The following is a 17443-nucleotide window of genomic DNA, read 5'->3' on the forward strand; positions in this document are numbered from 1 at the left end:
CGCCCTCTCGAAAACTGAGAAGAACGACATCCAACCTTTGGTCGAGGCACTCGTGGATGTTGTCAGAAGGGGGGTCTCCGGTATTGACCTGCTGGAAGTCTTCATCGGTCGGCGGATCCAGCCTCTACAAGCTCGCCACCATGCTATGTGGCTCTACACAGGGCCCGAGGATTCCACTCGGACCGTCGCGGTGGGCATACTCGAGGAGAAGGTGACCTCGATAGTGCTCCAAATCACGGGACCTTGCGAGAACCCTAAAGGAGCTCGCCGAGTGGTGCCTTACAGCGCGGACAACCCGCCACCGAATCAGGTGAGTAGCATCAGCCGAATATATCGAACTGTTTTAATTTCAGCCGTTCATTTATATCCTCGTGTGATGCTTAATGTTTCCGACTGAATCTCATGTAGGAATGGACCAACTGGTCCTCCCCTGTCTCGAACGGGAATCCGGAGAAGGAGGAGGAAGAAGGTAGCCAGGAGGGGAGCGTGGAGAGCGCTGAATATGTCTCCGACAGCAGGGAGTCGGAGGAGGAAGACAGCGAGGAGGAGGAAGAAGACGAAGAGCACGACTCGCCGCCCCCACCGCCAGAACAGCGGAGTAAGCGTCGACATGAGCCTGTCGTCCCTTCGGCTCCCCCCGCGTTGTCGAGTGCTCTACCTACCGCTCCGGCGGTCCCGAGTGCTTGAGGCACGAAGAGGTCCAGGGACGCCCCCGCTGAGCCTGCAGGCCAATCTCCCAGGGCGCCCAAACCGAGTGGGCCCAAACCTTGGAGGGCTCTGCCGCGCATGAGGGTTGCCATCCCTGTCACATCCACGTAAGCGAATCCAACTCTCGGCTTTTTATGTTATCCGAGTGAACTCCCGCTTTACAAGTCGAATGGGCTTCACTTGACAGGGTCGCCACTTCTACAACCTCTCCGGTCCGCCAAGAGGATGACCCCATGGACACAGACAACGTCGTCTCGTCCCAGCCGGGTATGTTGTAGGAGAGTCGGGTGTTTTATTCCTGTAGACTGTACTATCCTTTTCTTTTTCTGAATCATCATGCTATTCGGCTTGTCAGGGGCGATTCACCCGGACGAAGACGGGCAAGGGAGAGCCGACCCGGCCGCGGAGCCTGTCGTGGAGCCTGTCCTTGAGGCTGCTCCTCCTGCTGCTGCCCCTGCCGCCGACGCTCCGCCGACTGAAGTGCCTCCACCGGTCGAACCAGTGCCGGTGGGCGACGAACTGACTGGAGCGAATCTTGGGATGCCCCAGGATCTTCCCACGATTCCCGGTTCGTTGAATGTTGAATTCAGCATTCGGTGTGTCCCAGAGGAGCAGGTGGGAGCGGCCAAGGGAGCCATGGTCCAAGCGGAGCTGATGACCGGGGAGGCCAAGAAGGCTTATGACTCTGTTGCGGCTTTGTACCAGCGGAGCTTGGAGCTGCGCGACGACATCCGAGTAAGTAGTCTAGTAAGTACTTACTTTGCTTCTGTAGCCCACTGGGTGGTATTGTTGTTGCAATGGGTTCACTCCGAGTGAACCCAGTGGGTGTAGTCCCCGAGACTTCTGTCGAGTGCTTGCACCGACAGTTGTCTTTATATATTTGGTCTTATTTTGGGTTGTGTCCGTAAACAATATTTCCGAGTGCGAGTACTTATTGCAGTCGGAGCGCTCTTGCGTTAAGAGTCACCGAGAGTAAGTTGCACGTAGGTGGAGTAGAATTAGCCTTTGAGACGTAGGAAAACATGCATCTCAACAGGGCGGACCTGCGGGAGGTGCATGCCAGTGGGGTCACTCTCAGTGAACCCACTGGGTGTAGTCCCCGAGACCGCTGTCGACCGCTTGCGTCGGCAGGGTCTTAAGAACTTAGCCTGTGAACTGATAAACTTGCTGATTACTCTTTGTTTCTTGATGCAGAAAACTTGTGAAATGGGGACTACTTATGAAGCCTTGAGGGCGGAGAGGAACCAGTACGCTAGTGAACTGGAAGCTGCAACGCTCGCCATGGCCGGCATGAAGAGTGCACTGGAAGTACGAGAGAAGTCCTTGGAGGAGCGCTGGAGGCAAACAGGGTGCTGGTGGCGGAGGTGGAAAGGGTGAAGAAACAGAGGACCGAACTACACAATCAAATGGCTGTTCGGAACAAACGATGGACAACTCAGGAGAAGTATGTCAACGACTGGGCTGTCCAGATGATGTCTCATCTGGCAGGTAAGTCTTATGCTTTGCCGAGTGGTTGTACCGTGTGACCAACACTCGGTTTTTACTGTATATTTGCTCGTTTGGTGCAGATTTTTGTACTAATGCCGAAGCGGAAGCAGCGGCGGTGGAGCGGTCCATGAAGGACAATGTGCCACTCAGCGAGGACGCCAACCGGGATCTGCACCGTGCGCATATCCGCGTATGCAAAGTGGGTCCTTTCGTCAACCGATTGAGAGAAGTCTTCGGCAGCATTGAGAAAGAACTTTGGCCGAAAGACGAGTCGCGGCAGGAGATGGGGAGTTTGTTGGGGCGGTTGGATGAGATTCCGGCCCGAGTGCAATCCTGGAAGAAACCGGCAGCACGTTGTGGTGCGGACGTTGCGCTGTCTTTGGTCCGAGTCCATTGCAAGGAGGTGCGGGAAGATAAGCTGAAAGCATTGAAGGTCGCCAACACGAAGAAGCTTCAATTCGAAGACTTCATGGAGACGTTCCTTGAGACTGCTACCCGCATCGCAGATGGAATCGACTTGGACACTTTTGTGGAGCCCTCCAGTCCTGACGCCGGCCCAGCTGACGCATGAGCGAACTTTATCCTCGGTATGCCGAGTGTTTACCTGTAATATACTCTGGCCACTTCTGTTGGCGGTCGTACTTTTAAATCGGTGTAGGTAAGCTTGATCTGCACCGAGTCAGCTATCATTTTTGAACTTATGTTGTCGGAATGAAAACATTTATTCTTTTGTTTGAATGCTGTGTCGAGTGCAACAATTAGTGCATACTCGGAGAAGATTAAGACTTAGGTGATTCTTGGTAACGTCTAAGTCTCCGAGTGCAACGCATAGTGCACACTCGGAGGAGGTTAATACTTAGGCGACTCAGGATCGCAGCTAAGTCCCCGAGTGTGACGTATAGTGCACCCTCGGAGGAAGTTAATACTTAGGCGATTCAGGATCGCAGCTAAGTCCCCGAGTGTGACGTATAGTGCACACTCGGAGGAAGTTAATACTTAGGCGATTCAGGATCGTAGCTAAGTCCCCGAGTGTGACGTATAGTGCACACTCGGAGGAAGTTAATACTTAGGCGATTCAGGATCGCAGCTAAGTCCTCGAGTGCGACGTATAGTGCACACTCGGAGGAAATTAATACTTAGGCGATTCAGGATCGCAGCTAAGTCCCCGAGTGTGACGTATAGTGCACACTCGGAGGAAGTTAATACTTAGGCGATTCAGGATCGCAGCTAAGTCCCCGAGTGTGACGTATAGTGCAGACTCGGAGGAAGTTAATACTTAGGCGATTCAGGATCGCAGCTAAGTCCCCGAGTGTGACGTATAGTGCACACTCGGAGGAAGTTAATACTTAGGCGATTCAGGATCGTAGCTAAGTCCCCGAGTGTGACGTATAGTGCAGACTCGGAGGAAGTTAATACTTAGGCGATTCAGGATCGCAGCTAAGTCCCCGAGTGTGACGTATAGTGCACACTCGGAGGAAGTTAATACTTAGGCGATTCAGGATCGCAGCTAAGTCTCCGAGTGTGACGTATAGTGCACACTCGAAGGAAGTTAATACTTAGGCGATTCAGGATCGCAGCTAAGTCCCCGAGTGTGACGTATAGTGCACACTCGGAGGAAGTTAATACTTAGGCGATTCAGGATCGCAGCTAAGTCCCCGAGTGCGACGTATAGTGCACACTCGGAGGAAGTTAATACTTAGGCGATTCAGGATCGCAGCTAAGTCCCCGAGTGCGACGTATAGTGCACACTCGGAGGAAGTTAATACTTAGGCGATTCAGGATCGCCGCTAAGTCCTCGAGTGCGACGTATAGTGCACACTCGGAGGAAATTAATACTTAGGCGATTCAGGATCGCAGCTAAGTCCCCGAGTGTGACGTATAGTGCACACTCGGAGGAAGTTAATACTTAGGCGATTCAGGATCGCAGCTAAGTCCCCGAGTGTGACGTATAGTGCACACTCGAAGGAAGTTAATACTTAGGCGATTCATGATCGCAGCTAAGTCCCCGAGTGTGACGTATAGTACACACTCGGAGGAAGTTAATACTTAGGCGATTCAGGATCGCAGCTAAGTCCTCGAGTGCGACGTACAGTGCACACTCGGAGGAAATTAATACTTAGGCGATTCAGGATCGCAGCTAAGTCCCCGAGTGTGACGTATAGTGCACACTCGGAGGAAGTTAATACTTAGGCGATTCAGGATCGCAGCTAAGTCCCCGAGCGTGACGTATAGTGCACACTCGGAGGAAGTTAATACTTAGGCGATTCAGGATCGCAGCTAAGTCCCCGAGTGTGACGTATAGTGCACACTCGAAGGAAGTTAATACTTAGGCGATTCAGGATCGCAGCTAAGTCCCCGAGTGTGACGCATAGTGCACACTCGGCGGAGGTTACTACTTAGGCGATTCTGGATCGCAGCTAAGTTTTTTTTGTGTGTGTGTGTGTGAGAACTCTGAATCTGCACAAAATTGAATCTGCTGAATATATTATTTCTTCAAACTTGTTCGTTACACTGCTTCAGTCGATGATCACGTATAAAAACGCTTGAGGAGATCTCCGTTCCATGCGCGTGGCTCGTCTGTATCCCTCTAAATATTGTAGAGTCTGTATGCTCCATTGTTCAGCACCTTGGAAACGATGAAAGGTCCTTCCCAGGCCGGAGCCAACTTGTGTGGTCTTTGCTGATCCACTCGGAGCACCAAATCACCAGCCTAGAACGTGCGGCTTCTGACATGTCGTGCGTGAAAGCGCCACAGATCTTGCTGGTAAATTGCCGAACGAGTGAGTTCCATCTCGCGTTCCTCCTCCAGAAGATCGACTCCATCTTGCCTTGTTTTCTCCGCTTCGGCTTCAGAGAAGAGTTCGACTCGCGGGGCATTGTGAAGCAGGTCACTCGGAAGGACCGCTTCTGCTCCATAGACGAGGAAGAACGACGATCGCCTTGTTGATCTGTTCGGAGTGGTGCGGAGGCCCCAAAGTACTGAAGGTAACTCGGTTACCCATGCACCAGCAGCATGTCCTATCTCTCGCAAGAGTCGAGGCTTCAAACCTTGAAGGATAAGTCCATTTGCCCGCTCAGCTTGTCCATTGGATTGCGGATGTGCTACGGAAGCAAAATCCACTCGGATACCTTGACTCGCGCAGAAACCTTTGAATCTGTCCGAGTCGAAGTTTGTCCCATTGTCCGTGATTATGCTGTGAGGCACTCCAAATCTGGAGATGATGTCTCTGACAAACTTCACGGCTGTGGAGGCGTCGAGTTTCTTGATGGGCTTGGCTTCTATCCACTTTGTAAACTTGTCGACTGCCACCAACAGATGTGTGTAGCCTCCTTGGCCTGTCTTGAATGGTCCGACTGTGTCTAATCCCCAAACTGCAAACGGCCACACAAGTGGGATTGTCTTTAGTGCAGATGTTGGCTTGTGGGACTTGTTGGAGTAGAACTGACAGCCTTCGCATCGATCGACCATAGCTTTGGCCATTTCGTTAGCCTGCAGCCAGAAGAATTCAGCCCTGAACGCCTTGGCAACGATTGCTCTTGAAGAAGCATGATGGACGCAGGTTCCCGAGCGGATATCCTCTAGGATCAACTGCCCTTCCTCTGGGGAAATGCAACGTTGGAGAACGCCTGAAACACTCTCCTTATACAATTGACCGTCAATGACGGTGAATGCCTTCGACCTGCGAACTATTTGTCGGGCTTGGACTTCATCTTCTGGAAGTTCTTGCCTTAGGATATATGCCATAATCGGCACAGTCCAATCGGGAATAATTACCAGAATCTCTGTGACCAGATCAACCATAGCAGGCACATCGACTTCAGTCGGGTCTGTTGCGCTCTTGGGTTGTACTGGCTCTTCCGTGAAGGGATCTTCTTTGACTGAAGGAAGATGGAGGTGCTCGAGGCAGACATCACTCGGGACGGGTCTCCGAGTGGATCCAAGCTTCGCCAACTCGTCCGCCGCTTGGTTCTTCAGTCTTGGAACATGATGAAGTTCTAGACCTTCAAACTTCTTCTCCAGCTTCCTGACTGCATTGCAGTAGGTTGTCATAGTGGGGTTCCTTACGTCCCACTCTTTCATCATTTGGTTGACCACCAAGTCTGAATCGTCGTAGACCATCAGGCGACGGACGCCGAGTGAGATGGCCATGCGCAATCCGTAGAGAAGAGCTTCATACTCTGCCTCATTGATAGAGGAATCAAAGGGTATCTGAAGCACGTACTTGAGCTTGTCACCCTTTGGCGATATGATCACAACACCAGCGCCGGATCCATTCAACATCTTAGACCCATCGAAGAACATTGTCCAATGAGCCGAGTAGATGTGAGTCGGTTGCTGTTGTTCTACCCATTCTGCTATAAAGTCAGCCAGTGCTTGAGACTTAATAGCTTTCTTGGCCTTGAACTTGATGTCACAGTACAGCATCTCCATCGCCCACTTCGCCACTCGGCCTGACGCGTCTCGATTGTGGAGAATTTCCGACAAAGGAGAATCAGAAACGACAGATACCGAGTGGTCTTGGAAATAATGGGCAACCTTCTTCGCAGTCAAATAGATCCCATAGATAAGCTTCTGATAATGGGGATACCTCTGCTTGGAAGGGGTCACGACCTCGGAGACGTAGTACACTGGCCGCTGAACTTTGTATTGTTTGCCTTCTTCTTCTCGCTCGACTGTAAGAATAGTACTAACGACTTGATTTGTAGCCGCGATATACAGAAGAAGGGGCTCTTTACTGAGCGGAGCAGTAAGAACCGGCTGGGTGGAAAGTAGGACTTTGAGGTCGTCGAACGCGACTTGGGCTTCGTCTGTCCACTCGAAGGTATCTGATTTCTTCATGAGTCGGTACAGAGGAAGTGCTTTTTCGCCGAGTCGACTGATGAACCTGCTCAAAGCTGCTAAACAACATGTGAGTCGTTGAACATCGTGTATCCTGACCGGCCTCTCCATTCGGACGATGGTCCCGATCTTTTCGGGGTTAACATCGATCCCTCGTTCGGAAACGAAGAAACCGAGTAACTTTCCGCTGGGAACACCGAATGAACACCTGGCAGGATTTAGCTTGATATCGTACCTACGAAGGTTGGCGAATGTTTCTGCCAAGTCAGTCAGCAGGTCGGAACCTTTGCGGGACTTGACTACGATATCATCCATGTATGCCTCCACATTGCGACCGATCTGGTCGAGGAGACATTTTTGGATCATGCGCATAAAGGTAGCTCCTGCATTCTTCAGACCGAAAGGCATGGTGATGTAGCAGAAGCACCCAAACGGGGTGATGAAAGCTGTTTTCAACTCATCGGGACCATACAGACGGATCTGATGATAACCCGAGTAGGCATCAAGAAATGATAAACGCTCGCACCCCGCAGTCGAATCGACAATTTGATCTATGCGGGGGAGCGGAAAATGGTCTTTCGGGCAGACCTTATTGAGGTGCTTGAAGTCAATGCACATTCGGAGTGACTTGTCCTTCTTGGGCACCATGACTACATTGGCGAGCCACTTGGAGTGGTGAACCTCGCGAATGAATCTGACAGCTAGCAACTTAGCCACCTCTTCTCCGATTGCCTTTCTTTTGTGCGCGGCGGACCGACGCAGGCGCTCTCGGACGGGCCGAGCAGCTGGATCCACATGCAGTCGGTGCTCAGCCAACTCCCTAGGTACACCCGGCATGTCAGATGGCTTCCATGCGAAGATGTCCCAGTTCTCACGGAGGAATTGGGTGAGCTCGGCTTCCTATTTGGGATCCAGGATGGTGGAGATGTTCGTCAGGGCGGCAGACTCGTCCGTCGGGTGGATGCTGACCTTCTTAGTCTCTCCCGCCGACTGGAACGCGGACTCAGAAGCTGGCTTCTTTGAGCGCATTAAGTCGGCGGGGTCGACTGTCTTCTTGTACTCTTCGAGCTCGAGTACAGCCATCTGCTGGTCGGCGATCCTCGACCCCTCTTGCAGACACTCTTCGGCTCGCTGGCGGTTGCCGGTGATGGTGATAACGCCTTTTGGACCGGGCATTTTCAACTTCAAGTACACATAACACGGTCGTGCCATGAAACTCACATATGCCGGGCGGCCCAGAATTGCATGGTAAGCGCTCTGGAAGTCCACCACCTCAAACGTGAGCTTCTCCTTGCGAAAGTTCTTGTCGGAGCCGAAGATGACCTCCAATGCGATCTGGCCGAGTGATTTGGCCTTCCGCCCTGGGACGACTCCGTGGAACTGCATATTGCTCTCGCTGAGTCTGGACATCGGAATGCCCATCCCCTTGAGAGTGTCGGCATACATAATATTCAACCCGCTGCCGCGGTCCATTAGGACTTTGCGCAGTCGGACTCCTTCCACCACCGGGTCGACGACCAGAGCCTGCCTTCCTGGGGTGGGGACATGTGTTGGGTGATCCGACTGATCGAAGGTAATCGCAGTCTGAGACCATTTGAGAAACTTGGGGGCAGTCGGAACGGTCATGTTGACTTCTCTGTTCACTAGCTTCAGTCGACTCTTGCTTTCGACGTCAGCGAAGATCATGAGGGTTGCATGGACTTGGGGGAACGGATCCTCCTTGTCCTCCTCATACTGTTCAGGATTCTGCTCACTCGGCTGCCCTTCGCTGAACCCCTGGATCAGGAGACGGCACTGCCGAGTGGTGTGCTTTGCGTATATGGGGTTACCTTCCTCATCCATCTTCGTATGGATTGGACAAGGCTGGTCCAGGATGGGATTGTTGAAAGGCTTTTTCTTGGGGGTGAACTGTGCTTTCCCTTTGCCCTTGAATTTGGCGCTGGTTACAGCTGCAGCTTCTGCTTGCGGTGTGGGCGGAACCTTCGGTTTCTGCTTCCGAGTGTTACCTCCGTCGGCATCGCCGACTGTCTTGTGTTTACCGCTCCGGATGCGGTTCTCTTCTTCGCCATTTGCATAGCGAGTTGCTATCTCCATCATCTTGCTCATGGAAATGTCGCCGGTTCGACCAAACTTCAAGTACAGCTCCCTGTACCGCACGCCTGCCTTGAAGGCACAGACTGCTTGATGCTCGGTGACGTTCTCCACCGTGTGGTAAAGAGTCGTCCATCGCTGGATGAAGTCGCGCAAGGGCTCATTCTGCTTCTGGACACAGTGCTGAAGCTCCACAAGACCTGCAGGGCGCTTGCACGTTCCTTCGAAGGTTCTGATGAACACTCGGGCTAGATCTGCCCAACTGTAAATTCTTGAGGGGGCCAACTGGTTCAGCCAAGCTCGGGCCGAACCGTCGAGCATCAGAGGGAGGTGCTTCATAGCGACATGGTCGTCTCCTCCTCCGATCTGGACCGCCACTCGGTAGTCGTCTAGCCATGTTTCGGGCTTGGACTCTCCTGAGAATTTACCGATTCCCGCAGCCAATCGGAAGTTGGGCGGGATATCAGCCGAGCGGATGGCTCGACTAAAACACTCGGGGCCAGATCCGATGGCCCTGCTTCCACTCGGATGGTCCATATCGCGGCCATCGTGGTGGGCTCGACCCCTGTCGACTCTTCGCTGAGCGATTCGGCCCCTTGCGTCGGGTCTTGGGTCGTAAGTGTCGCCGACTGAATGCCGATCATCATGATGCCGGGACCCGTAGGGCCCACCCCGCGGAGGGGTGCGTGAGCGACGACGATACTGATGAGATCCAGGGCTGTGAACCGATCTATGCGTGTTTGCATGGACGGAACTATTGTGGATCCGATTGTGTGACTGGGAGACTGCCGAATTCTGCTGCTGCGCCGTGCGCAACAGGGCTCGGATTTGTTCGATTCCCCTTCCTGCCTCTGAATCAGTCGGCTGGAGGGAATCGGCAATCTGGGCAGCCGCGGCCAGGTTGAGGAGAGGTGTGCGGAACACCTCCACGTTGCTCCGCCGAGTGTGTCGACTTGCAGAACGACGAGGTGGACGACGTGCACCGGATGCTTCGCCAACTTCACCTCGGTCGGCTTGACGAGGGTCTTCATGGGAGTTGGCCATGTGTACTTCTGCTGCAGGCCCACGACCCACGTACTCGGTAGGAAGCTCAGTCGGAACCGAGTCCGAGCACTGGGAGCGTGGGGCGACTACAATAGACTCCAAAACTATCACCTAAGAGGACGCGATCTGGCACGCTCTGGCATGCTGCACCCAACGTTGGAGACGCGGACTGCGAGACCGCTTACTGCGGCGAGTGACGAGGGTGTAACCCGGAAATGGAGCCGATTGTTGGAGAAGAAGAACGCCGCGAGCGCCGGCATGGAAGTGCGTGGCCCCGCAACGGGGAAGCGCCTTGATGTCAAGGGGTGCCTCCCGAAGCCACGCCGAATCGTCGACGACGAAGGAGAGAGCACCGAAGAGGATCTGGTGACCCATGCTCGAAACTCCACCGGACGACATGACGAAAGGAAGTAGTCGCAAACTCGTCGGAAGTCGCTTAGACGCCTGCCCCACGGTGGGCGCCAACTGTCGTGGGTATAAGCCTGACAGTAGATGTGTAGGGTACGAATGAGATGGGCAGAGTCCTAGCTACGGCGAGGTTGTATGAGTTCAGGCCCCTCTACGGTGGAGGTAATAGCCCTACGTCTCAGTGCTCTTGGAGCTTGTTACCGAGTGTAATATGGAGTACAATGTTTTTCTAACCCTTTTACCAGTGGGGGAGGGTGGCTTATATAGAGTGCGCTGCCCTCCACAACGGTTCTGATTCAAGGGTGGAGTAGTGGCGATTGAATGCATGCGTTACAGGTAACGTATGCTATAAATGCTAGTTAGTGCACCTGGAAACGTACGGCAGTTTCCCTCCAGGGAGGTTACGACGCACCGAATGTATCCAGTCGGTAGGTCCGGTGTCCTCCGAGTCTTAGTCTCCGACTGGATGGTTCTGGGCCCGTTACCGACTGGATGATGGGGGCACCTTAATACAGTCGGGCATACTTAAGGTCCTGTCTCTTGCGTGGGGTAGGCCTTGGATAGGACCTGTAGGACAGGCCTATGACCCTACCCTAGGACTATGACCCCATCAGGTGGCTTAATCCATCCATGTCTCTTCAGTTTTGCTTGCTTCTATTTTGCCTTGGAAAAGTTTTTAGGAGAGCTGATATTGCTTGTGGTGACCTGCTTGATTCATAGACATGCTCACCATGAGTGTAGCGGTGCCTTTCCCACCATATATACCATACTGCAGTGGCCACAAGATCATTGCATTCCACGTTGGTCACATGGGACATGGTAGTATTCGTTGACAGTAACAGATCAGCCAACACTGAGCCACCTTCCCTCTCCATTGAACATACCTCATGTACCACAGCTTGAAGCCCCAAGATCCTTCAATTCTATTGTACTCGAGGACACAGGAACATGGCATGTCTAATGTTTTCACAATCCAAAGTGCAAAGGGGACATTAAGAGCTCGTGATGACATGTCTATTTGCGAAGACTCTATTGCAGGGGATAGCTCCAAGCAATGATCTCCATACATGTATTTTAATTTTTGCGGGCACACGCAATTTTCAAATGATACGTCAAACTGGACTAGTACTTGAGGCTTGTATAGAGTTAGTCATCCTCAACTTTCGTCTGTTTTGATGCTTCCATTCTTCATGGTATGCCGATCTAACCGAAAAATTGCCACCCCTATTAAATTGTCATGATACAAAATCATCCATCATTCCAAAGCCAATGGGATATTTAATATGTGTTGCACATTCATAGGCCAAAACAACTTCGATATCAAGTGTTCATCCCACACTCTATTATGTGTATCAATAAGCTCAGAAACTTTTGTGATCACAATATTACCTCTTGGTGTCATTACCTTGCGTGTAGGGCTGGTTGGTATCCAAGGTTCATTCGAGATATTAATTTGCGATCCATCACCAACTCTCCAAATATGCCCTCGCTTGAAAGACCGAATACCACTCCCAAGACTCTACCATGAATAAGAGCTCCCTTTCTTAAGGTTGCAGTTAAGAAGGTCTCCGTCAGGAAAATTGTTACAATGCTGATGTTTATATTTTTTAGGAGTTTAAAAAAATGTTCCCGCTTCAAAAAATGTTCACAATTTTCTTTATCTCTTTTCAAGTATATTTTAGTTTATTTTGCAAAATTCATGTTCCGAACATTCTTTGGAAACATAAAAATGTTTGTTCTTCAAAAAAATGTTCATGTTTGCAAAAATTGTGGAACAATTCAAATAATGTTCGCATTTCCCAAAAACTGTTAGGGAATTTCGGAAAATGTTCTCATTTTGTAAAAAATCTTCAAGAGTTTTTTCTTCCATTTTTTTCGAAAATTTCAAATAATGACTAGGATTTCAAAAAAAATTCCTGTTTAAATTGTTTACATTTTTCAGAAAATGTGCTTATTTTCACATTTTTCCATTGTTTCTTGCTTTATTATTTTTTGAGATATCTTTTTGAATCTCTGGAAAAATAAAAACACCAACATTTTTTACAATTTAATAACAATTTCTGAAAACAGGAACATTTTTTGAAAGTCAGAACATTTTCTTAAATTTTGTGAATTTTGTTAACAAAAGCATTGACAATAATTTTGGAAAAAGAAAGGACTTTTTAAAAAAAATCCAGAACATCTTTAAATTTATGAACAGTTTCTGAAAATATGTCATTTTTTGAAATTTGGTTTTTCAAAAACAAGATTTTTTTCATAAACTTATGAAGAATTTTTGAACAGGAACATATTTTTTTAAAAATAAAACATTGAAATTTGAAAGGAAAAAAAGAAATAAATATAAAAAAAGAAACAGAAGGAATCAAACACAAACACTGAGTTCTCGTTTGCTTGCTCGCGAAACAGCAGAAACAGAAAACATCCTAGAAAGCCCGCCAAGTAAAGGTTTTGTGCGAAACAGCATTAGCTTGATGCAAAGAGCATTATATAGGACCTCCCGAATAGGGGACCTAGCGTGTATTTCATGTGGGCCGGAAGGAAGCTTCGAGAGTAATTAGTTATCGAGCGTTCCTTCAGAAGCATCCCAGCGAATACTTCCATGCGATGTCACTTGGCATGTTCTCAGCCGTCACCACATGCCGCGCTCTGAGCACTTCCTCTGATTTTTTTCCTCACGCGTTTTCTGCTTTTTAGATTTGTTTTTTTCTGATATTTTGTGTTTCGGTTTTCATCGGTCTTTTTTAGTTTTTATGATAAAAAAATAAATGCACGAAAAAATACTTTTTTTTGTAAGAGACACGGTTTTTGCTTTTACATGAGGCACGTTTTTGTTTCCGCGAGAGGCACGATTTTACCTTCCGTGCCTCTCAAAAAGGGGAAAAACATGATTTTTGATTATTATTTTCCTGCGAGAGGCATGGTTTTATTTCTGTGAGAGATACAATTTTGCCTTTGTGAAAGGCAGACCCGTACGTCTCAAAAAGCGGAAAACGCATTTTTTTGCGAGATGCACGATTTTACCTTCGTGAGAGGCACAGTCGTGCCTCTCGGAAAAGAAAAAAATAAATATGTTTACTATTTTTTCTATCACGAGAGGCACGGTCTCTTAGGTTTTGTTTTTTTCATTAAATAAAAAGTTCGTCAAAATCTATCAACATGAGATATAGTTTTAAAGATTTCTATGCACGGTTTACAAGATAAAATATTTTCAAAATAAGGATTTTTGAAAAAAAATTCCATGTTACAACAAATGACACACATTTAATGTGTCATTTATCACAACCTATAAAAAAAAATAATCTTTAAAAATGGACAGTGCTCTGCGCCGGTCGAAACTTTCGGCCGGCCGCGCGCGGGCCGCACGATCCATGAACCCCCGCGTGTCCGCACCGTTGGATCTTCATGCAATTTTTTTTCCCGATGTAGCAAAAATTCGACGCGATGCAACAATTTTTTTGACGGTTGCGACAAAAAACAAAATTTATAGAACAAAAAATATCTACGTGATCATAGCAAAAAAACGAAGATAATGATGCGTGGTAGCAAAAGTCAAACGCCGGTTGTAACAAATATCTACGTAAACGTGTATGCAACTTTTTAGTGAACAATTACAGCAAAAAATGATGTCGGTCATAGCAAAAATTAACACGGCTGTAGCAAAAGTAAAAAACATCGATTGTAACGAAAAATCCGGTGAACTGAAGTTGTAACCAAACATATATGCAGTTTTTTTACTGAACAAATGTAGGAAAAATAGCAACATTTTAGACGAAAAAATGTTGCATGTTCAATCAGTGTTCAGCGCGTGCGGATCACGTTTACTCCTTAATTAATGGTTTCGGGAAGCTACTTCTGAAACTAAAACGCAGAATGCCCCTTAGATGGGCCTGGCCGGTAGGAAGAATCTCACGACCGTGGGGAAAAGCCCTAAAAATTGCATTTCATAAAATAAAAAATAAAAAATGAAAAGCGGTGTCCCACATCGAGCGCGAGCTGCTCCAGGCGGATAAGCCTGCACGTGGTCTGCTCCACGCCATCACCCCACCGCACCCGACTCATATTAACCCTGTCTCTGCCCGTAGACCCCACCCTTCTTCCCCATAACAAGAAAACCTCTGAAAAATCACCTCCCCGTATCCACACGTTCCCCTCCTCACCACCGTGGGGAAAAGATCCCTCCACTCCCCAATGGCTCTCCTCCCCCAAATCCTCCCCTCCCCGCGCCCCCACCCCCACCTCCACCTCCACCTCGCCGCCTCCCCTGCCCATGCATTCCGCACAACGCCCCGCCTCCACGCCTCCGGCCACCGCCGCCGAGGCCGCCTCCTCGCCGCGTCAGGGCCTGGGTCGTCGCCATCGCCGTCGCCCGACCAGTACCCGTCCGAGCCCGACGATGGCCTTGTGGAGCTCCCTCTGTTCCCTCTCCCGCTCGTTCTCTTCCCGGACGCGACCCATGCGCTGCACATCTTCGAGTTCCGCTACCGTATCATGATGCACACCGTGCTCGACACCGACCTCCGCTTCGGCATCGTCTTCGCCGGCTCCGACGGCGCGTCCGACGTCGGCTGCGTCGGGGAGGTCGTCAAGCACGAGCGCCTCGCCGACGACCGCTTCTTCCTCATCTGCAAGGGCCAGGAGCGCTTCCGCGTCGCCCGCATCGTCCGCAACAAGCCTTACCTCGTCGCCGCCGTGCAGTGGCTCGAGGACCGCCCGCCCGCGGAGACGCCGGCCCCCGGGGAGGATGCCGAGGCGCTCGCCGTCGAGGTCGAGGCGCTCATGCGCGACGTCATACGCATCGCCAACCGCCTCAACGGCAAGCCCGAGAAGGAGGTCGGGGACCTGCGCCGGGGGCTCTTCCCCACCCCATTCTCCTTCTACGTGGGCAACACCTTCGAGGGCGCGCCCAGGGAGCAGCAGGCGCTGCTCGAGCTTGAGGACACCGCCGCGCGCCTGCGACGGGAGCGGGACACGCTCCGCAACACTCTCAACTACCTCACCGCCGCGTCTGCTGTCAAGGACGTCTTCCCCTCGTCACCGTCGTCGGGGTGAAGCATCCCCCCCTTTCGCCTCTGGCCTCTGTCCCATCTCGCTCGCCGATAAGGACTAAACCTCCCTTTTTCCCACTTTCCTTATAATTGCACGGGTAGGCTTTATTATTTCAATGTGGTAGTTTAGCGTGTAAAATTGTACGTATAATTCATGTGTATTAACTCAAAGAAAAATGCGGAGCTATGATGATGATCCATGGTAATGATAAGCATTTTGCTCAATGAAAGCGATGCATTCAGTGTGAAATAGGACGGTATTTACTCATTGGTCAGCTCTCTCGAGTGTAGACTGCCATTTCTCAATTGGAATTATGTTGTCTGACATGATTGGCTTACCATATAATTTTAGTTTCAGTTATGCAATGAAATACTCCCTCCGTTCCTAAATATAAGTCTTTTAAGAAATTTCACTAAGGAACTACATACAAAGCAAAATGAGTGAATCTGCATTCTAAAGTATGTCTATATACATCCGCATGTAGTCACCTAGTAGAACCTCTAGAAAAACTTATACCTCTAGAAAGACTTATATTAGGAACGGAGGGAGTAGTTCCAATAGAAAGCTACTCCATCTGTTCACTTTTATAAGGCGTTGTAGACATTTCAGACAGCGTGCAAAACAGCTCAATTTCAGTTGTCTGAAATGACTTATAAAAGTGAACGGAGTAAGAATGGAGTAATTATGTGATGTACGATGCTTTAGCAGGTTTATTCATCGTCAATTGTGTCTGTGTGACCTTACATATATGCATCCATCTGTTTAATACTCTCTTCGTTCCATACTAATTTGAACTAAACGCACAACAAGAATTATGAAAAGAGGGAGTCATTATATCTCCTATGTTTTTTTAGTGTATGATCCCGTAACAGGTGACTTGTTTTCTCCCACGTTCCGTTTTTCTAGAAATATCGTCCAATAAAAGGTGATTCAAATTCGGATGCCATGATGATGGTAGCATAGCAACACTCTTTGCATCCAGGTGAAAATGCAGCACTCTTTCCTGCCATCAAGTGAGAGTGTATCTACTGGCTGCAGATGTTGAATCTCTGTACAGATGTTTTCTGCATTTTCATTTTGAAAGAAGGTACTCTTCAGGCTACAGATGTTTTTTGCGTGTTAATGATTTTTCCATTGGACTAGCCACATAGAGGAAGCCGTTTAAAGATTGCATCGCCTGTTCTGGTTCAGTTTGGTCTAGAGTAGCATCCTGATCCTATTGTGGTGGCTGTTCATAATTCATATTTATCAGTTGTAGTTGAACAGTCGAAACATATACAATTCTGCTGGATTTGCTTAATGTTATGTCCTTTGTACCAGTAGTTTTCTGCGAGTTTTTCTAGTAATATAAACATGACTTTTTGAATTCCAATCTTATGAACGATTGTGTATGTGTGGATCCAGTAGTTCTGCAGATGCATAATTTGTAGTAATTTATTCAGATATATAATTTTGCTGGATTTGCTTCATCTTATGTCCTGTGTACCAGTAGCTTTGATGCATTTGTGAACATTGTATTTGTTGAACGATTTGCAAAATCTGTTTCATCATAATCCATAAGCATTTCACGAATAACACATGTGTGAGATCTCCGGTTTAAGGTTGCCAAATTTCTATGGGAGGTACTTGTTCTTTGTTAGCAATTGTTGGGAATTAACTTGGTTTATCCAAATTGCCGAATATTAGTACTTTCTCAGAAGCAGGGGCACACGTAACCACATGGAAAAGGTGGTAAGCTATTAGTATCGACTAACAGAAATCAACAGATGTAACACGACTTGTACAGTTGCTTGATTTTTTATTTTTAGGGGAAGGCCT

At 49.1% G+C, this 17443-nt stretch overlaps 1 protein-coding gene across 1 annotated transcript; it reads left to right on the forward strand.

Moving 5' to 3' along the window:
• The first annotated feature begins 14717 nt into the window (after positions 1-14717).
• Positions 14718-15874, forward strand: LOC123425930 (lon protease-like). The gene has a single exon (XM_045109695.1). It carries the CDS (start codon positions 14768-14770, stop codon positions 15626-15628), a length of 861 nt encoding a protein of 286 aa, XP_044965630.1. The 5' UTR covers positions 14718-14767; the 3' UTR covers positions 15629-15874.
• Positions 15875-17443: the final 1569 nt, after the last annotated feature.

Source organism: Hordeum vulgare, chromosome 2H, assembly GCF_904849725.1.
Source record: "Hordeum vulgare subsp. vulgare chromosome 2H, MorexV3_pseudomolecules_assembly, whole genome shotgun sequence".
Lineage (NCBI taxonomy): Eukaryota > Viridiplantae > Streptophyta > Magnoliopsida > Poales > Poaceae > Hordeum > Hordeum vulgare.